The sequence below is a fragment of the Mauremys reevesii genome, linkage group 22, assembly GCF_016161935.1.
Source record: "Mauremys reevesii isolate NIE-2019 linkage group 22, ASM1616193v1, whole genome shotgun sequence".
Lineage (NCBI taxonomy): Eukaryota > Metazoa > Chordata > Testudines > Geoemydidae > Mauremys > Mauremys reevesii.
In genome coordinates this window covers 6,260,358-6,281,185 of record NC_052644.1, presented here as the reverse complement: position 1 = coordinate 6,281,185, position 20,828 = coordinate 6,260,358, and the positions used below count along the sequence as shown (strand labels likewise).

General features: G+C 61.3%; 1 protein-coding gene across 2 annotated transcripts in view; it reads right to left on the bottom strand.

Moving 5' to 3' along the window:
• Positions 1-517: 517 nt before the first annotated feature.
• EML2 (EMAP like 2) overlaps positions 518-20,828 on the bottom strand; it is a 38,611-nt gene continuing 18,300 nt past the window's right edge. For both annotated transcript variants that reach the window (XM_039510879.1, XM_039510880.1), the window contains 18 exons: positions 20,288-20,316; positions 19,894-20,023; positions 18,898-19,047; positions 18,442-18,511; positions 18,039-18,149; positions 17,239-17,334; positions 17,017-17,151; positions 9,330-9,429; positions 8,205-8,359; positions 7,685-7,810; positions 4,841-4,972; positions 4,662-4,729; positions 4,037-4,125; positions 3,473-3,570; positions 3,049-3,136; positions 2,174-2,269; positions 1,555-1,685; positions 518-1,113 (listed from right to left, as the gene is read on the bottom strand). In XM_039510879.1, coding sequence (XP_039366813.1) covers positions 988-1,113; positions 1,555-1,685; positions 2,174-2,269; positions 3,049-3,136; positions 3,473-3,570; positions 4,037-4,125; positions 4,662-4,729; positions 4,841-4,972; positions 7,685-7,810; positions 8,205-8,359; positions 9,330-9,429; positions 17,017-17,151; positions 17,239-17,334; positions 18,039-18,149; positions 18,442-18,511; positions 18,898-19,047; positions 19,894-20,023; positions 20,288-20,316 — 1,930 coding nt within the window. In that variant the 3' untranslated portion in view covers positions 518-987. The remainder of the gene's footprint in view (positions 1,114-1,554; positions 1,686-2,173; positions 2,270-3,048; positions 3,137-3,472; positions 3,571-4,036; positions 4,126-4,661; positions 4,730-4,840; positions 4,973-7,684; positions 7,811-8,204; positions 8,360-9,329; positions 9,430-17,016; positions 17,152-17,238; positions 17,335-18,038; positions 18,150-18,441; positions 18,512-18,897; positions 19,048-19,893; positions 20,024-20,287; positions 20,317-20,828) is intronic.

Below are 20,828 nucleotides of genomic sequence, written 5' to 3'. Positions count from 1 at the left end.
AGCCCCTGAGTGCATCCCCCAAATACACACACACACAGCCAGCCCCTGAGTGCATCCCCCCCAACACACACACACACACAGAGCGAGCCCCTAGTGTGTCCCCCCAACACACACACACACACACAGAGCCAGCCCCTGAGTGCGTCCCCCCCAACACACACACACACACACACACACACACAGCGAGCCCCTAGTGTGTCCCCCCAACACACACACACACACACAGCGAGCCCCTAGTGTGTCCCCCCAACACACACACACACAGAGCCAGCCCCTGAGTGCGTCCCCCCAAACACACACACACACAGCCAGCCCCTGAGTGCGTCCCCCCAAACACACACACACACACACACACAGCCAGCCCCTGAGTGCATCCCCCCCAACACACACACACACACACACACACACACAGCGAGCCCCTAGTGTGTCCCCCCAACACACACACACACAGAGCCAGCCCCTGAGTGTACACACACACACACACACACACACACACACACACACACACACGAACGAGCCGGTTCAATCACTTGGCCTTTATTGGCTGGGCCGGGGTAGAGGAGCCTGCAGCCCCACCCCTGCTCTTTGGAAATACAGGTTCATGCTCCAGGGACGCCAGGACCATCCCCACGTCCGCTGGCCGGGGAGGGGGGCGCGACCCACATGCCCAGCAGCCTGGTGGGGGTGGGGAAGGGCAGAGCCAGCCCCAAGCCTGGCTGGGGGGTAGATTCTGTGTCCCTCTCCCATCCCCCGCAAGAAGGGGGACGTGTGACCCTTGATCCCCCCCCCACGCAGCCTCCTCCCCGGTCCTTGGGGAGCCTGGGCCCCCTAAGAAAGGGCAGCGCCAGGCACCCTCCCCCACAAAGTGCCCCCCCAGGCCCTGTCCCGCCCCAGCCTTTCAATATAGCTCTGGATATAGACTCAATACATATATAGATCTCTGGAAAATACAGCTCCCCCCCCGCCGGCCCCCCCCATGCCGGCCCCCTAGACGAGGCGCCACTGCAGGACGCTGGTGTCGGTGCCGCCGGTGGAGAGCAGCCGGCTGTCGTCGGGCAGGAAGGCAACGTTGGTCACGTGGCTGCTGTGCCCGCCGGCCGCGTGGCTCGGGGCCTGCCAAGGAGACGGGCGGGGTCAGGGCCGGGAACCTGCGGCAGCCGGGGCCGTGGCTGGGGGGGCCCACGGGTACCGGAGGGGCTGGGTTGTGGGGGGAGGGCAGGGAACGACCCAGAGGAGCCTCAGCCTGGAGAAGGGGCCCCCCACAGCTGGGGCAGCGAGAGATGGGGGGGCACTGCTGCGGCACAGGGGACAGGGCTGGCACTGGGGGGCCAAGGGCACTAGGGATGTGGATGCCACCCACTCACAGCTGGCGTGGGGCACTGGGGTGGGCACGGGGCTGGCACACACACCCAGCTGGCGTGGGGCACCAGGGGGTGGGCACGGGGCTGGCACTCACCCGCGGCTGGCGTGGGGCACCAGGGGGTGGGCACGGGGCTGGCACACACACCCAGCTGGCGTGGGGCACCAGGGGGTGGGCACGGGGCTGGCACTCACCCGCGGCTGGCAGCAGGGGTAGGAGAACAAGTGCACTTTGCCGAAGTCGTCGGCGGAGGCCAGGAGTTTGCCGTCGTGGGAGCGGCACACAGCGTTGATGTCTGTCCCGTCCGCGCCCTCCGGCCAGATCCCTGCCAGGGCAGCCAGGGCAGGTCAGGCCAGGCCTGAGCACGGGGCCACCCCAGAGCCCCCACTCCCGCTCCCTGAGCCCCATCCACCCCCAGCCCTGCTCCCCGACCAGCCCCCCCAGCCTCACCCACACCCCAGCCCCACTCCCCGACCTTCTGCCCCACACCCCCAGCCCTCTGCACTGCTCCCCAGCCCGCCCCCCGAGCCCCACTCCCCGAACTCCCCCAGCCCAATCCACCCCAACCCCAATCCCCGACCAGCCCCCCAAGCCCTGCTCCCCAACCAGCGACTCCAGCCCCAGCCCCTCCCTGACCAGCACCCCCAGCCCCACCCCCCCCCACCTGAGCAGCCCCCCAATCTGCTCCCCAACCTTTTACTCACCTGCCACCCCCAGCCCTGTTCCCCAAACAGCCCCCCAGCGCAGCCCCACAGGCAGGGGGGTGTCCCCGGAGTGGGGCTGGCCCCCAGCTCCCTGCTCCCCGGCACTCACCGAAGACCCCGAAGCCCAGCACGCAGCTGGCTGTGGCCCACTCCAGGTTGCGCACGGCCCCGGCGTTGGGGATCTGCCGGCAGGTGGTGGGGTCCCCTGGAGACAAGGGGGCCGGATGAGCAGGGGACCCTGCCCCACAAAGCAGCCCCAGAGCCCCCAACCCCAACAGCCGAGGATACTTCCCTGGCCGTGGGGGTCTCCCTGTGACACCCTGGGGGGGCAGTCCCATAATCCCCCCATTATGGGGGGGACACCAGGGTGCAGCCTTGTCACCAGCCAGTGCCAGGAATGGAACTCAGGAGTCCTGGCTCCCTGCCCCCTCCAGGTCAGCCCAGAGCTGGCTGCACCTTGGGCCCCCCAAGTACCTTCCTGTATTAACCATTTACTCCCCAGGCTGAGGATGTGGGTGTGTCTGGGCCCCGCAGGGAAATGGGGGGCCCTGGGCTACCCACTGCAGAGAGGCCCCACTGGGGACACGGGACTATTTCTCTCTTCCCAGGGGGGAAGAACACGCCTGCCCCTGGTTTGATCAGTCACTGCCACCTTGGGGCCAAAGCACCCCAGCCTTTACCAGGGTGGTGCCCGGCAGGACCCAGCTCCTGGCATGGTGCCCAGTTGGACCAGGCTCCTGGTACAGCCCCCAGCGGGGCCTGGCTCCCCGGCCTGATGCCCAGAGCCCGGCACAGTGCCTGGGGGAGGGCTGGCTCCCCAGCCCAATGCCCAGAGCCCAGAGTCCGGCATGGCGCCCAGCAGGGCCCGGCTCCCCGGCCTGATGCCCAGAGCCTGGCGTGGTGCCCAGGGGGCCCGGCTCCCCGGCCCGATGCCCAGAGCCCAGCGGGGGCCCAGCTCCCTGGCACACCCCAGGCCACACTCACAGTACAGGATCTCGTAGTCCCCAGAGTTGGTGACGAAACAGCTGCTGTCGGCTGCCCAGTCTAGGTGAGTGATGAAACTGGAATGACCCTGTGGGGGGACAGGCAGAGGGGATTAACGAGGGGGGGAGGGAGGGTGACTGACCCTGGGGGGCAGGGCAAGGGGCTAGCGGGGGGTGTGACCGACCCCAGTGGGAGATCGACCTGGGGCTCTGGGGGTGCCCGTGCTACAGAGAGAACGAGCGTCTGGTTCCAGAGGGGCCCCGAGAAGCCCCCAGCTCGCTCCCCGCCCCCCGCCTGTGGTGAGCCTCGTAGGGCACACGCTCGGCAGCGCCCCCCGTTGGCCGCCCCCTGCACTGCAGGATGAGCGGCTCCGCCAGCCCCATGGGCGCCCCTCCAGCAAAGCCCCGGCGAGGCCCCCACCTACCGAGCACTTGCCCACGCGGCTGTACTTCCTGCCGCCCTCGGAGACGCCGTACACGTAGACGAAGTTATCGTGGGAGCCCACGGCCAGGTAGCTGCCATCTGGGGGCACAGAGAGGGGGAGCTGGGCAGAGCCACACAGGCTGCGGAGCAGGGCCCGGGCCAGGGACGGACGGCGGGACGCCCCTCACGGGAGCCGAGGGGCTACTGGAATCGGGGACGGGAAGGGCTGAGGATGTGGGGTCAAGGCAGGCACGACAGGGTCCCCTCCCCCAGCTCTGCCGGTGCCTCTCACTCCCGACCCGCAGCCCCCTGCCTGCCCAGCCCTGGGCTCCCCTCCCCCAACTCTGCCGGTGCCTCTCACGCCCAACCCCGCAGCCCCCTGCTAGCCCAGCCCTGGGCTCCCCTCCCACAGCTCTGCCAGTGCCCCTCACTCCCGACCCACAGCCCCCTGCCTGCCCAGCCCTGGGCTCCCCTCCCCCAGCTCTGCCGGTGCCCCTCACTCCCAACCCGCAGCCCCTGCTAGCCCAGCTGTAGCTGCCCTCTCAGCGTGCCGGGGGTCCCGTACCTGGGGAGAAGCTGACGACGGAGATGGGCTCGCTGCCGTCCGTGTGGATTGTGACCAGGTCCCGTGTCTCTGTGTCCAGCACCAGCCACCTGGCGGGGAGAACGGGACTGTGGTCCAGGGACCCTGCACCTGCCCAGCATCTGTCCGATGGGTGACAGATACCCGGGGGTGGAGGGAAGGGCCTGGCACCCCCTCCTCCAATAATACTTCATCTTGGGGTCTGGTCCTCTGTGGGGCTGGGAGCTCGGGAGGGCGGGCGCGCTAGGCTGCAGGCCCCCGAGCTGGAGCAGCGGCAGCGCGTCCTGCCCGCAGGCAGCATGGCCGGAGTCGGCTGGCGAACCCCACCCAGGGGGTGCCCAGGGACGGGGGGGTCACTAGAGCGCCGGCTCCCAGGCCAGGCCTGAGCCCCGCCATCCACACCCAGCTCTGCCAGGCACTGGGGCTATGCGGGGCGCTGCCATCGCCAAGGGGCTGCCAGCTCGGGGGCAGCGGCACGGACCCTGTGCCCTCCCCCACCTCACAGGAACGAGGCTCTGTGCCCCACTCCTCACCTTGCCCTGGGCTCCCCGTAGGGCTGCAATGCCCCCCCCCCAGAGCCAGCCCCTTCCACGCCCCACCCCCATACCTTCCCGTCACCGTCCCCACCGCCAGCACGGAGCCGCTGGGATGGAAGCCAGCCGAGCGAGCCGCGTCCTGGGGGGCAGAGAGAGACAGGTTTACTCCAGGTCTAAGACAGCTGCAGCCAATGCCCCACCCCCACCCTGTGGGACCCTCCCAGCCGGTGGGGCCCCCCAATCTGCTCACCTCGATGGCTTTGCTCCACAGCGGCCGCCGGGTGGCCACGCTCCACAGATGAACCTGCCTGTCCTGGCCGCAGGTCAGGAACTGGTCCAGGCTGGGGTGGGTGGCCAGGCCCCAGAGCTCCTCCGTGTGACCCTGGGGAGAGAGAGGCCTGCTGAGTGCCCAGCCCTTCCCACCCAGGGCCCCCCGTGCCTCAGCAAGGTGGGCATGAGCCCCTCAGAGATGGGGAGAGAACCCAGGAGTCCTGGCCCCCTCCCCTCCCAGAGCTGGATAGAACCCAGGAGTCCTGACTCCTGACCCACAAACCAGGTTGCAAGTGTTTTCTGTGTGTCCTGTGTATGTCACTATGGCTGCGACCCCCACCTTGCCCTGCTCCCAAGCGCTCACCCCCACATCCAAGGCCCTCGTGCACCCTCCCCTCCTCTTAGGAGACCACAGAATCACAGAAGGATAGGACAGGAAGGGACCTCGAGAGGGCACCGAGTTCAGCCCCCTGCACTCACGGCAGGACCAAGTAATAACTCGCCCGCCCCTGCCAGCTGCTCGTCCAGCCTGCTCTTAAAAACCTCCAGGGACAGAGATTCCAACCCTCCCTGGGCTTAGCTACCCGGACAGGAACCTGTTCCTAATGTCGTACACGAACCGCCCTGGCTGCAGTTTAAGCCCACTGCTTCTTGTCCTGTAAGATCTGTCCCCACGAGCCTAAACAGGGAGGCGAAGGATCTGCCCAGTGCTGGCTGGCAGAGCGGGGGGTGGGCAGCAGGGCTGGATATGGAAAGAGACCCCAAGGGGCCTGGCCTGAGCATGGGTCCGGGGAAAGGGAACCAACGGCGGCATCCCAGGAGGGGGACTCGGGGAAAGCCACAGCTGAGGGAGTGTCTGGGGGGGGTCAGACCTCCTCCAAGGGACCTCACTGACCTGAGGGTAAGGCCTGCAGGCGGATAGGGTGTAAGTGGCTTGGCCAGGCCAGAGGCTGGGTCACACTCTGGCAGCTCAGGTCCCCAGAGTGACGCCCTGTGACTGAGCAGGGGAGGAAGCGGTGACCCAGCCAGCCCCTGGAGGCACAGACAGGCTCCCACTCCACCCGTCCGGCTGTACTCCCCGCCAGCTCACACACGCCGGGGTGGGTGCGGTGGTCGGGGAAAGACATTCACGGGGTGGAGAGAGGCTGGGACAGAGAGAACCCTGCTCGAGCCCTGTGTGGTGCAACCCCACCCGACGCTGAAGGGCTGAGACCTGGGGCAAAGGATCCAAACGTGACCCCGTTCGCCCTGCCGATGGCTCAGCTCCCCGCAGCTCGGGGGGGGGGGGGCCTCTCCAGGATATCAGGTTTGAGGCCCTCGAGGGAATGACTGTGTTGCTTTAAGACAGGATCCAGGCCCAGCTTCTGTAACCGCCAGAGCTCTGAGTCACGCCAGCCAGGTGAGATGCAGCTATGGAGAACAGCAAACAGCTGGGCTCACGGGGGCGGGGTCCCCCTGGCTCAGGACACCTGCCGGTCCGTAACCAGACACCTGGATCCGGTCCCTGCCCAGCTCCACACAGGCTCTGAGGCCAGCTCCCAGGAGACCCCAGCTGAGCCTGGGCACACACAGGCAGGGCAGGGGGCAGCCAAACCGGTTTGCCTTGTCCACGGGTGAGAGAAGCCCCAGGGAAGGGGCAAGCAGCTGGAAGGCTCTGGCTGTGGCTGGGAAATCCCAGCCCTCCAGAGGGGGTGGGGGGAGGGACGGGACAGGACTCTGCCCTGGGGGCAATGGCAACAGGTTACCCCAAGAGGGGGGACGGGCACCTTGTAGATGAGCAGCCCTGGGGTTGGGACCCAGCTCCAAAGGGGGAGCCCCCTGCATCCTGGCCTCACCAGCCCCTGGGACACCAGAGCCCCCGAGATCCGGCTGGGGCGAGGAGTCCCACCCCAGCTGCCCCAGAGACGGCTGGCACATGGCAGAACAGGGGTCACTGCCCTCCTTGCTCGCTGGCAGACGAGGGGGGCAGGGAGTGGCAGGACCCCAGGCCAGTTTCAAATCCGAAAGGTCCTGGCAGGGCAGCCACCCAGGGGCAGAAAAGGTGGGGCTGAACTTCCCCAGCTCATCGGCTGAAGCGATCCCGATCGGTTCGGTCTCGAAGCGGGAAGAGATGTGACCAATTGGGAATTTTCTGCAAACATTTGGTATGAATACTGTGCGTGCCTCAGTTTCCCCCCTACGCTGCATTGTCACCGAGGGGGTGAGAACGGGCTGGTCACTCTCGGTGGAGGCCTAGAGATGCAGGTGTGAACGGTGCCGGGCTGTCTGGGGGCCCTGGTCCATGGAGAGTCCCCGAAGACAACGGCCAATCCCATCAGCAGGACATTTGCTACCTAACACCTAACGACCATAGAGACCTCCCACTGCAGGACCCCAGGCTGCTCTGAGCAGCTGGGAACAAAGGACTGAGGAGAGGCCGGGTGGGACGTCTGGAAACGTGAACAAAGATGACACACAAAGGGGGTCGCACGGCTGGGGCTGTAACTTGCTCCTCTGCTGACCAAGGACTTTCTACGCTGGGGCCGGTTGCCCAATAACCCTGCCTGTGCCCGCGCTGTACGAGTCTCCCCCAGGGTCTGCCTCAGTGGGTCTCACTGAGCGGAGCTCACAGTGGGGCTGGCAGCCCAGGGGTCCAGCCTAGCGAGGCGGTGAAGCCGCGGGGCCTGTCCCGGAGGAAGAGTGAGACCCCCGGGGTCCGGCGCACTGATGGGGCCTCCCAGAGACTCTTCCAAAGCTGGGGCCAGAGCCCTGACCCTTTGGGTCTGAATGATGAGTCCTTGCACTGGGGGGAGGGGAACCTGCACGGGAGAGGGGGGAGGGGTACCTGCACCAGGGAGGAGAAGCCGGTGGCCAGAGAGCCCTGCAGCACGGAGTTGCGGGTCGTCCCCACGAAGAGGGTGTCGTCTTTGCCTTCTGCGATGGTGCGCACGGGCCCGAAGCTCTCTGGGACCTGGGGGAGTGAGAGCACTGAGCCACGGGCATAGCTGGGGAGAGAACCCAGGTGTCCTGGCTCCCAGCCCTGCCCCCACTCAATGCTCTGACCCACCAGACCCCACTCCCCTCCGAGAGCTCGAGGCAGAACCCCAGAGTCCTGGCTCCCAGCCCCCACCTGCTCTAACCCAGTAGCCCCCCACTCCCCTCCCAGAGCTGGGGAGAGAACCCAGGAGTCCTGGCTCCCAGCCTCCCCCTGCCCAAGCTGGGGAGAGAACCCAGGAGTCCTGGCTCCCGGGATTCTGCCCACCCTCCCTCCTGCCCCGTGGTGCCTGCGTGGCGGCAGGAACACTGCACCCTAATGGGGACCCTTGGGGGGGACAGTAGCTGCTCCCCCCACTGACCCCCCTCACCTCGTTCTCCTGCAGCTTCTGGTAGTCGCGCCCCCAGAGCACGACCCGGCGGTCCTTGCCGCCACCCGAGACAATGGTGCCGTTGCGCAGCACACAGAGCCCGAAGACGCCACCTTCGTGGGCCCCCAGCACCGCCTGGCTGATCCGGTTCCCCCCTGCCGGCAACGGCACAGTCAGCAGGGAGACCCCCCGCTGGGACCTACCACGCCCCCACCCCTGCAGAACCCCCTGCTGGGACCCAACCCCACTGGGACCCACCACGCCCCTGCAGAACGCCCTGCTGGGACCCCCACTGGGACCCACCACGCCCCACCCCCTGCAGAACCCCTGCTGGGACCCCACTGGGACCCACCACGCCCCCACCCCTGCAGAACCCCCTGCTGGGACCCAACCCCACTGGGACCCACCACGCCCTGCCCCCTGCAGAACCCCTGCTGGGACCCCACACTGGGACCCACCACGCCCCACCCCTGCAGAACCCCTGCTGGGACCCCCGCTGGGACCCACCACGCCCCACCCCTGCAGAACCCCTGCTGGGACCCCACACTGGGACCCACCACACCCCCACCCTGCAGAACCCCTGCTGGGACCCCCCCACTGGGACCCACCACGCCCCGCCCCTGCAGAACCCCTGCTGGGACCCCACTGGGACCCACCACGCCCCACCCCTGCAGAACCCCTGCTGGGACCCCCGCTGGGACCCACCACACCCCACCCCTGCAGAACCCCTGCTGGGACCCCCACACTGGGACCCACCACGCCCCCCCCCCTGCAGAACCCCCTGCTGGGACCCCCCCCCACTGGGACCCACCATGCCCCCACCCCAGCAGAACCCCTGCTGGGACCCCACACTGGGACCCACCACACCCCCGCCCCAGCAGGACCACCCCCCGCTGGGACCCACACTCCCCTCCCCCACCCTTGCAGAGGGAAGGCAGCTGTAATTTAGGGTCCCCAAGGGGTGGTGACATGGTCACTTGTGCTGCTATGACTCCAGCCCCCACCCACCCCCATCCAAATCCAGATGCTCTTTCTGGTAGCTCCTCCCACCTGGAATTCTCCCTCCCCCCCCCAGTCCCCGCCCTTGGGCAGCTCCCACAGCCCCCCACCCCTCCCGGCACTGACCTTTGCCCCAGATGTAGAGGTTGCCCCCGGAGTCCCCGGTGACCACGTCCCCGTTCTCAGTGAAGGCCACGCACAGCACGTACTTGGGCTTCTCGTGTTTCTGGGGGAGGAGGAAAACGCAGGTGACCCACCTGTAACCGGCCTCTGCGGGCTCGGGACTGAATCAGAACTGACCAGCAATGGGTGAGGCCCTCTGCCAAACCCAGCCCTGACGCACAACGTCTTGTCTAGTGGGAACTGTCCCCCACGGACCAGCCCGGCCAAGCTCAATAAGGGGCCTGTGCTGCCGGTATAGCTGTCCCTCTAACCAGCGAGCTCGGAGAGGAGCAGGAGCGGAGCGCCAAGCTGCCCGAGAACACTCATAGACTCATAGACTTTAAGGTCAGAAGGGACCATTATGATGATCTAGTCTGACCTCCTGCACAACGCAGGCCACAGAATCTCACCCACCCACTCCTGTAACAAACCCCTAACCTATGTCTGAGTTACTGAAGTCCTCAAATCGTGGTTTGAAGACCTCACGGTGCAGAGAATCCTCCAGCAAGTGACCTGTTCCCCACGCTGCAGAGGAAGGCGAAAAACCTCCAGGACCTCTGCCAATCTGCCCTGGAGGAAAATTCCTTCCCGACCCCAAATATGGCGATGAGTTAAACCCTGAGCATGTGGGCAAGACTCACCGGCCAGCACCCAGGAAAGAATTCTCTGTGGTAACTCAGATCCCACCCCATCTAACATCCCATCCCAGACCACTGGGCATACTTACCTGCTGATAATCAAAGATCAATTGCCAAATTGTCCGTTAGTCTATAAGGTACCACAGGATTCTTAGCTGCTTTTACAGATCCAGACTAACACGGCTCCCCCTCTGACAATTGCCAAATTAATTGCCAAAATTAGGCTATCCCATCATACCAAAGCCCAACCCTTCTAGCTAGGAAACAGCCTAACCCTTCAAAGCACCTGCCATAAACATACAGCTAAGGGTAGCATAAAATACCTTCCTTTACCTGTAAAGGGTTAAGAAGCTCAAGTAATCTGGTTGGCACCTGACGAAAAGGACCAACAAAGGGAGAAGATACTTTCAAATCTGTGGGGGAAGGTTTTTGTTTTGTGTTCCTTTGTGTGTTCTCGAGGAACCAGGGCAGGGAAAATACATCTCCCAAAGCCGTACCTGAACTAAAGGCCTCCAAGATTACAAATTGTAAGTACTAGGAAGGAAATGTGTTAGATTATCTTTGGTTTTAGCTTGTGAATTTCCCCTGTGCTAAGAGGGAGGTTTATCCCTGTTTTTGGAACTTTAAAGTTTTGCCTAGAGGGGAAATCCTCTGTGTTTTGAATCTTTTAGTTACCCTGTAAAGTTATCTTCCATCCTGATTTTACAGAGGTGATTCTTTTATCTTTTTTAAAATAAACTTTTCAAGAACCTGACTGTTTTTTAGTGTCCTAAAGGCCCAGGGGGGGTTGATCTGTGCTCACTTTGTAACCAATTGGTTAGGATGTTATTCTCAAGCCTCCCCAGGAAAGGGGCTGTAGGGGCTTGGGGGGATATTTTGGGGGAGGCAGGGCTCCAAGTGGCCCTCCCTGAATCTTTGTTTAAAATCACTTGGTGGTGGCAGCCGTACTCATCCAAGGACAAGGAAGGATTTGTGCCTTGGGGAAGTTTTTAACCTAAGCTGGTAGAAATAAGCTTAGGGGGACTTTCATGCAGGTCCCCACATCTGTACCCCAGAGTTCAGAGTGGGGAGGGAACCCTGACAGCACCCATATATGAAATGACCTGAATTCTACCTAGAGAATACAAAGAGCGCTCTTTCCACATCCACAGAGCGTGATCTAAAATCCCCTTCACTGGTACGAGGTCTAGTAGAAAACCCAGGTAAGGTTACACTTTGATTAACCCAGAAATCTAAAGCTGCCTTCAGAAGGGATGTAGAATGTGGTCTAAGAACTTCTTTGCCTGGGGAGTGCACCATCAATGCATGCAGAACAAGGAGTAATGGTCTCAAGTTGTAGTGGGGGAGGTTTAGGTTGGATATTACAAAAAACTTTTTCACTAGGAGGGTGGTGAAGCACTGGAATGGGTTACCTAGGGAGGTGGTGGAATCTCCTTTCTTAGAGGTTTTTAAGGTCAAGCTTGACAAAGCCCTGCGTGGGCTGATTTAGTTGGGGGTTGGTCCTGCTTTGAGCAGGGGGTTGGACTAGATACCTCCTGAGGTCTCTTCCTACCCTAATCTTCTACGATTCTATGCAGCTCACTGATTCTCTTGGTGGAAGCGATTGCTCGTATAAAGACTGTCTTGGTAAAAAGATGAAACAGGGAACAACTGTAACGGCTCACGCGGGGGAGACGTGAGCCGAGTTAATACTCAATTCACCTTCCACGTAGGGACAGGAGGATAAAGATTCAATAAACCTTCTACAACACCCCTCACCAGCTTGTGTGAGAACACGGATTTACCCTGAAGAGGAATATGGACTGATTCAAAAACTGCTAGATGTACTTTCACAGGAGAAAGATAAAAGAGAGAATCTAAGCGCAACAGGTATTCTAAGATCAACTGAACATGGATTGAAACTGGGTCCACATTTCTATTAGCTGCTCATATAACAAATCTTTCCATTTAAAGTCATAACTTCTCCTAGTAGCGGGTTTTCCAGCACTAATGAGAATTCACTGGCCCTCAATGGAACGTAACTTTTCTAGGTCCCTCAAATTCCTATCGCCCTGGCTGTAAGATGTCCAATTTGAGATCTAGGGATAGGACTCTCCTCTCCTGCTGTCAGAGCAGGTCCGCTGACAACTGCAGCGTTGTGTATTTGCTGTTGGCTAAGTGGAGTAGCTCGGGGTACCACTGTTGTCTCCATCACACTGCAGCAATCAAGATCATCCAGGCAGAATCCTGTGTCCTTCTCTCTAGAACTTTGGGAACTAGGGTGAGATGCAGACATAAGATCTTTCCCCCAATCTAAGAGGAACCGATTTGACAGTGATTGTCTGTCCAGACCCGCTCTTGAGCAAAAACGGGGTCATTTCTTATTGAGTCTGGTGGCAAACAGAGCAATGTCCAGAAATCTCCAATCGTTGAAGATACACCAAAATACTGAATCCTTTAGAGATTAGAGTACTTAAAGAGGTGATAGTCTCTTGTGGGAAGGATCCTGAAAAGGCATGGGATGCATGAGGAAGGTTGCAGGGAGGAAGTGATTTGAACAGGATGTATCTAATGCCATCTGTCCGAGGTGACAGCTGTCCATGAATTGTCAAATTTGGACAGATGGTCTCCAAAACCATAGGTGAAACCTTCCGACTTTGCTTCGAAGCTCTCGACTAACACGTTGAACCTGTGTCCTGTTGTTCAATAAGGAAGATGTGACTGAGGAAATCTTTGTTCTCAAAAGGGGATTGCTGGGTTTCTTTCTGTCTTGGTTCTGAAAAGACATTCGCTGTTGACCGTAAGACTGTCTCCTCTGATTCGGGCAAGAGGAAGATGGTGAGATATGTTGCCTGAGATACATGCACTTGAGTGTAGATATTCTCCTTCTATAAGGAGGTAGAAGTTCTTATCTTCCTGTGCATCAAGTCTCTCTCAGTCTTGCCACTGTCTCATCTGTTTTTGCACCAAATATGCCATCCCCTGCAAAGGGTAAGGCCTCTATTTTATATCAAATGGGACAGAAGATGAACATAACCAAGGATGTCTTCAGAGAGCTACTGCAGATGCCACCAAAGTGGAAGTGGGATCGGAGACACGAAATGATCATGCCCTAAGAGCATCTTTGGCCTCATTTTGGCCCTCCTTAATAGGGGCTGATGTTAATTTCCTCTGCCATTCTGGTAAATGTTCAATAGACATCTGCTCCCGTAACTGAAACTGACGCCGAGCCATCACGGCTTGGTAGCTAGCTACACACGTGTTTAAGGATGCAGGAAGAAAATTATTTTTTGCCCAGAGTCTCCAATTTCCCCCCGTCTTTATCCATGGAGGTGGAAAGTTGAAAACCTCGATCTAGATGTTCAAGAGCTGCTGCTATAACCAAAGTCGGGCTGAGGGTGCACATGCAAACAAGAAAATCCCTCATGGGGGATAGGACATAATTTGTCGGCCTTTCCAGAAACTGGTTGGCATGAAGATGGTCTGGGTCAAAGGGAGTTTGCCAGTTGCCAGAGCCCTGCTACTATATGCAAGGAGGCTGTAGCCTTGGCAGTAGGTGTGGGACTCAGTTTCCCTGGGTGTTACTGGTTTAGCGAGGTGAGAGTTTAGAGAGGGAGTTTGTTGTTACAGAGGGCCGACAAACGGCCTGGAGAATGGATACCCCAGCGACTGGTGACCTGCTGACCAGGAGGCCCAGCTCCAGCCGGTTCTGGTCAGTGGGAGGATAATGGGCTGAGAAGAGAGGACCCCAGTGACCTGACCAGCTGGTTCCAGCCAGAGGGGAAACAAAGGATGGATGAGAGGAGAGGCTGGGAGGAGCGGAGGCCCAGGCGGTCTGTTTACCTGGGACAGAAGACAGGACAGAGGTGGGACATGGGGGACGGTGATATCAGCTGCCCAGCTGGAAGGAGGGGGTCCTGGGCTGGGAGGAGGGAGCAGCCAGAGCCCACCCGGAGGCTGGACAGACCTAGATGTCCTGTGCTGAGGGAGGCCAGGCCTGAGGCCCAGAGAGTTTCCTATGCTGGGTTCAGATGCTCAATAAACCCTCCTGTGTTATGCTGGCTGAGAGTCGCTCCAGGCTAGAGATCGGGGTGGCATTATTCCCTCTGGGAGTGGAGGCCCCGGCAGTCCAGAGTGAGTGGACTCCCTGAGGGGGCTCACGGCGAGAGACAGACGTGCTAAGGCTCAGAGAGGTGCGGTTCCAGGAGGCGGAGGGGCTTAACCCCCGAGAGAGAGTGGACCCCCGAGAAGGGCTGTCGCACTGAAGCGGGCTCCCCCCAGGGGCTGTACGGAGCCAAGAGAGAGCACGAATCCTGTGAGTCTGTGACAGTAGGACCCAGAATATTGAAAACTCAATGGGAGGTCTCCTCGAATGCTACTGATGCCATCCTACCAACCAAAACTGAATTGCATCCTCAGAGGGAGACAATGCTGTCGCTACTCCAACGTTGTCATCAGCTGAGCCCCTCTGAGTCTGGAGTATGACGTCGCATTCACAGGTCACCCCATGGAGATCCCTCCCAGGAACCCTCTTCCGAGAATACCTCCTGGTCTGGGGTGGGGGATTTTCTCAAGTGTTTGCATGAATACTGTGTGTGCTGCGTCTTTAACGAGGTGGTGGGAGAGGGTTTGTTGTTGCAAAGGACCAGGTGTGACCTTGTCTAGCATCCGAGACCCTGGACAATGGCCCGGAGATTTGGGACCCCAGCAACTGGTGACCAGGAAGCCCACCCCAGCTTGGAAGTCAGCCGGTTCTGACCAGTGGGATGACAATGGGCTGAGGAGAGAGGACCCCGGTGGCCGGTTTCAGCCAATGGAGGAACAAAAGATGGAAGAGGAGGCCCAGACGGCCTGTTTACCTGGGACTGAAGACAAAGGCTGTTGCGGGAGGTGATACAGGATGCTCGGCTGGAAGGTGGGGGCTTCTGGACTGGGAACAGAGAGAGCAGCTGGAGCCCATAGGGACGGAGACAGACCCAGTTGGACGGGGCTGAGGGTTGCTAGGCCCCAGGGCCCTGAGAACTTCCTGTGCTGGGTCAGTCATTCAATAAATCCTTCTGTTTTACACTGGCTGAGGAGTCACTGCAGGCAGAGAACAGGGTGGCATTACGGTATTTCCTCTGGGCGTGGAGGCCCTGGGGGTCCAGAGTGCGTGGACTCCCGGAGGGGCCCACGGCAGAGACAGGAATGCTGAGGGCTGTTCCAGGAGGCAGCGGAGCCCAGGGCTTAACCCCAAGAAGTGCTGTCACACTGAAGGGGGTTCCTCTCATACGGAGCTGAGAGAGCCCAGGCCTGTGAGTCCGTGACAAATGTTCTGTAACTCTGATCCGAACGGCCTAGATCCACAGACTGCTTTCCGGCACCGGAGAGTCTGGCTTTCTAGTCTGGTAAGGGGAGAGAGAGGAGTTGGCCAGTGCGGTCAGGCCACCCAAGGAGGCACAGGCCAGTCCTGCCAACATCCCCAGTATGACACACCGGCAATCCAGTATCACTTCATGCATGAAAACTTCGCTTGGGGAAAGACCCTCTCTTCGGCATAGGCACACAACCTCGTTCCCCGTCTGACAGCTGATCCAATCCTGAAGCCGATAGTGTCGGTGAGTGCTGCGATGTAGGGATCCTAATCACAGAACGGTGGAGGAAAGGTCTCTCCTGGCAGCCCAGGAAGGATTCAAGGCAGTGGCGGAAATAACCCTGGAGACCTCTCTCTCGACACCTCTCCTCTCCGTCTTTTGCCAGGCAGGAAATACAATCCGATTGGATCTGAAGAGGGGTGAGGAGCCAGATGAATTTAAGCCATAACCTTTATCGTTGGCTTTGTCCAACCAGACCTGAAAATCTCTCCTGAGTCTTCAGATCTGTGAAATGTGACTGATCCAAGGAGCTGCTGGAGACAGGCTGCAGACTGGCCTCTCTCTTCTGGGGAACGGAGGGAGATGTTCCGGAGACGCTCCGAGGATCCATCAGTCGCTTGTCCAGACCCGGGCCAGCGGGGAATGTACCGAGGTTAAAGCCAGATTTGAGGATGTGAAAGTAGAATGAATTAGATTGTAAAAGTAGAATGGATTAAAGAAATGCTGTATGTTCCTTTAAGCAGGAATGAGGAATGCTGAGATAAAGTTGTCAGGAAGAGAAACATTAAGATATGGAACAATGGGTTCACTTAAGCTAATGGTGGGACATTAACAGGAGAGCCGTGTAAGAGTTAATAAGGTATGTGCGTCTAGCCCCAGGTAAACTTATCACTTCTGTTCCCTTTGTTATCTTGTTAAGTTCGGCCCTTTTTATCTGTATAAATAAAGCAGTTTAAGCCTTGCATGGCACTCACACACTCTCTGGGTGTATTGGCAGAGCGCTTTGCTAATAAAACAGAGTGGTCTGACCAATTGTGAGTCCTGAGTCTAACTTTGACAAGGATGAGCTGGGAAAACAGCCTGGCACGGGAGCCAAGCTCCTGTTTCTGATCCGGAGGGTTTCTTGGGGCCGGACATGGTCAGAGCCAATTCCAGTCTCCTATTCTTAGCCGCAGATCTCTTAGAGCTATCGGGTCCCAACGTGTTAGTGACCGAGGCCTCTTGTAAACGCAAGGGCCTGCCGCGTGTTCTGCCTCCCGCTCCTGGCACCGGCGCGAACGTGCTGCACACCTGACAGCCTGCCGGGAAATGATTTTCACACCAGAATTTCAGGCACCCGGCGTGGGTGTTAGAAGATGGGAAGACCACAGGGCAAGATAAACGTTTCTTAAACCCTGCTTCTTCGCAGGGACCTGCCTCGCCCGGCTTGGGGAAAACACCCCCCGGCCTGGGACCTGCCCCCCAGGCCAGGCCCTCCAAGTCCCCATTATCAGCAACTTGACACCCCCCCCCAAAAAACCCCCATTACTAGGACACAAGCCTCAGTACCCCCGACCTCCAACCTTGAGGGCACAGAAACTGAACCCCCTCCCCCGGGCAAAGGCCTCCCGACTCCCTCTGGCGCAGCCCCAGTGGTCCCCCAATTCCCAGCCCTGGCTCAGCTCCCCCGGGCCCCCTCACCTCGAAGATGCCCTGCCGTTTGCTCAGGCTGCCCCTGTCCAGGCTCCAGAAGTAGATGTGCGACTTCCCGCAGGTGATGAGCAGCGTCGGCTCGGTGGGGTGGAAGGTGGCGGCCAGGACCGACTCGTTTGAGCACTGGAGGGGAGAGAGAGCTTGAGGGGGGGCAGGTGCCGGGGGAGAGGGGGAACATGGGGGGAGATCTCAGAGGGGGGGTGTGGTTACCTTGACGTCAGCGATTTTCTGCTCCTTCTGCCAGTCCCACACTGACAGCACGTGCTCGTTGGACTCATCGACGGCACACAGCAGCCCCCCGCCGTTCTGCGGAGAGGTGGGGGGCTCAGATGGGGGTCAGCCCCCACTGTACAGATGCCCCCTGCCTGCTGACCCCTCCCACTGTGCACATAGCCCCCCCACGCCCTCTCCCCCCCACACTGAGCCCTCTGACCCCTTCAATGCTGCCCCCACCCCACTCACCCGCTCTCCGCCCATTCTCCTGTCCCAGCCACTCCCAGCCTTCAGACCCAGCCCCCTTCCCTGCTGGCGGGGGGGGGGGGAGGTGCAGTTGGATCATTGGCTCCCTTTTCAAGGGGGTAAGGGCTGGTTCAGTGGGGCGGGGGAATCCCCCCCTCTAGTGCAAGGCAGTTGCCCCTTGTGTCCCCCCAGGACCCTGCAACCAGGAGACTCACCCAGCTGAGCACCAGCTCCACCCCACCAGGACTGAGAGACAGAAGGGAGCCCCCCATTCCTTGCACCCCAGAACCCCCAACCCAACAGAACCCCTAGCCTCATGCATCCCCTGCCGCGCAATGCAGCCAGACAGGGGGCAGAGGGAAAGGGACGGCCCGATGGGGCAGGCCATGGGGAGGGGTCTGCAAGGGAGGGGGCAGTGGCGAAGGGGCCAAAGGGAAGGGTCAGGGGAGGTCGAGGGCACAGCTGAGGTGATGGGGCCGTGTAGGGCCAGGTCACCGCCAAAGGGGGCGGGGCCAGGTCACCGCCAAAGGGGGCAGGGCCAGGTCACTTACAGACTTTGAGAATCCCACACAGCTCACGGCTCGGTCGAAGGCCCCCAGGCCCAGCACGTGCAGCGTGTTCAGGCTGACCGAGTCCCAGACCCGCACGTGGGGCGGCAGCGGCTGCAGGGGAAGCCGGGGTGAGGGAGACCATCAGCCTGGCCCAGCCCCCGCACTGCTTACTGGGGGCGGGATCAAATCCCCCCAGCAGCTGCTGGGCCCAGGGAGACCCCCCCGGGAGACCCCCCCCATCAAGCCCCCTCCCCAACAGCCCAGACAGCCTGGGGTCTCCCCCTTTGCTATTGCCACCTCCATGACCCCACACCCAGGGACTGGCATTTTCCTAGCACGAACCTCCCCCATAGGCATCTGCCCAGTCCCCATTGCAGACCCACGGTGCCCCCCATCTCCTCACCTTGCCGTCCTTGGATGTCCCGGCCACCTGCCCGGTTGCTATGGTTACCATGTCGGGGTGCACAGCCAGGCTAGGAGAGAGAGGAGCAAGTTCAGGCCCCACAAGTGACACGAACTGCTGGGTCTCAGCTCTCCATGGGCGCTGGGGCAGCTCTCCCTCCCCCGCCGTCCAACCCACTTTGGGACAAGACGAACGGGGGTGGGGGGCAGGGATTGAAGTTCTGTCCTCCCCTTCCCCTTCATTTGCTGTCCCTAACGCCCTGGGGGGGCTGCTTGGGGGCGGGGGTGGGACACGGGGCCCTTCCCCTCTAGGGGGCGCTGGCTCCCATCCAGCTGTCGGGCAGGGACAGGTTGAGGAGGCCTTTCCCCTCTAGGGGGCGCTGGCTCTGATCCAGGACGGAGCTGCCTGTGACACCGCCCCCCCCCAAGGAATGGCTCGCCGTGGCCCCCCCCTCACCACTTGATGTCGTCGTTGTGGCCCAGGTAGTGGCGCTGGCGCTGCTCCTCCACGCTGTACAGCACGGCCACGGCTGCCACGAAATAGACGATCTCCCCCGTGGGCAGCAGGAAGAGGTTGGCCCGGCAGTCGCGGCCCCGGTACCCGTAGCTGGGGCGACGGGTCAAGGAAAAGAGGGCAAGGCGGCTCCCCATCTCCTCTGCCCACCCAGCACCTTCGGTCTGCAGCCAGTAACCCTGCAGCCCCCTCAACTCCACGAGAGGCAGAAACTGAGGCACCAAGTGATGCCCCTTCCTGGTCACCCAGGAGTCCTGGCTCCCATCCCCCCAGCTCTAACCACTAGCCCCCACTCCCCTCCCAGAGCCACGGATGGAACCCAGGAGTCCTGGCTCCCATGCCCCCAGCTCTAACTACTAGCCCCCACTCCCCTTCCAAGGCCAGGGATAGAACCCAGGAGTCCTGGCTCCCATGCCCCCAGCTCTAACCACTAGCCCCCACTCCCCTTCCAAGGCCAGGGACAGAACCAGGAGTCCTGGCTCCCATCCCCCCCACACCATTCTAATCACTAGACCCCTCCCTCCCCGCCTGAGTTGGGATAGATCCAGGAGTGCTGGTACCCAGCCCCCCCAGCTCTAACCACTAGCCCCTACTCCCCTCCCAGAGCCAAGGATAGAACCCAGGAGTCCTGGCTCCCAGTCCAGTGCCAGTTGTTACACTGTGTTTGCCGCCCGGGGCTATCCCGCAAGCATCACAAAGCACGTGGCCCCAGTTCTACTGGTGTAACCGGTCAGACGTTTCTGTGTAAACAGGGCTCCAGGGATCAAAAAAGTTTTGCTTCAAAAAATTTCATTTCAAACTTGTGGTTGTTTCCCCCACCTGCCCCCGTGGGGCCGGCCATGGGGCCCAATCCGCCCAGCCGTAATGGGGGGGGGGCCGCCAGAGGCACTGGCTGCCAGCCCCCCAAGCCGCGGGCCAGGGCTCGCGAGCGGCGGATACACCCAGTCCAGCTTCAGCTTCTTGGGCGGCAGCTCCAGCTTGGTGTCCAGGCTGTAGGTGGCGACGAGGGCGTCGGGGACGTACATGGGGACGGGACGGCCCCGCAGGAACATCTTCACGTAGCCATCCTCTGCGGAAGGGCGGGGCTCGTTGGGGGGCAGGGAGGGAGCCACTGCCCCGCCCCCCGGCACCCCCCCCCCCGCCGGCTCAGCTCTACCCGCCCCCCACGCCCTGCAGCCAGCCCCCTGCACACCGCTCCCCCCCGGCCCACACAATCCAGGGCACAATCTCCTCCCCACACCTGTTCATCAGGGGCCTCCACCTCCTGCCCCCGCCCAGCTGCCCCATAACTCTCCCCCGCCTCCCCCTGCCCAGCCACGGGACACCCACTCACCAGCGCTGAAGGTGGCCTCCTTGGGTTTGCTGCAGGTGAGAACCGGAGATATTACATCCAGGGACCCCGACTGGCACCCCATCACCACCCCTCCCCCACCAGCAGGGCGCGGCGTCCCCACCCCCACCCCGGCATGGGCCATGTCCCCTGCACTCGGAGCCGGCAGAGCTGGGGATCAGGACCCCCCACAACACCCACAGCCCCCTCCCTCAGGCCCCTGGGGGCCAATGCAAGAGTGTGGGGGGAGGGGCCCCCTCTTACTCTGGGGCTCGGCTAGCCTGTCCCAGAGATCCCCCCCCACCCCACACACACGCCCACCCCCCCTGTGGCCAGGATGGAAACTCCCAGCAGAGAAGGGGTTAAGGCTCCGAGCACAGGGCGGCTCCGGCTCCCTGCCCATCTGCCGCAGCTTTTATCTATCTCCACCGCTGCACCGGGCGCAACAGTTGGCGCTGCCAGCAGGCCCCACTGCCCCTCCCCCAGCCAGCCCCACAACTCTCCCCCACTGCCCAGCCTGCCCCTCTCCCCGCCAGCCCCACAA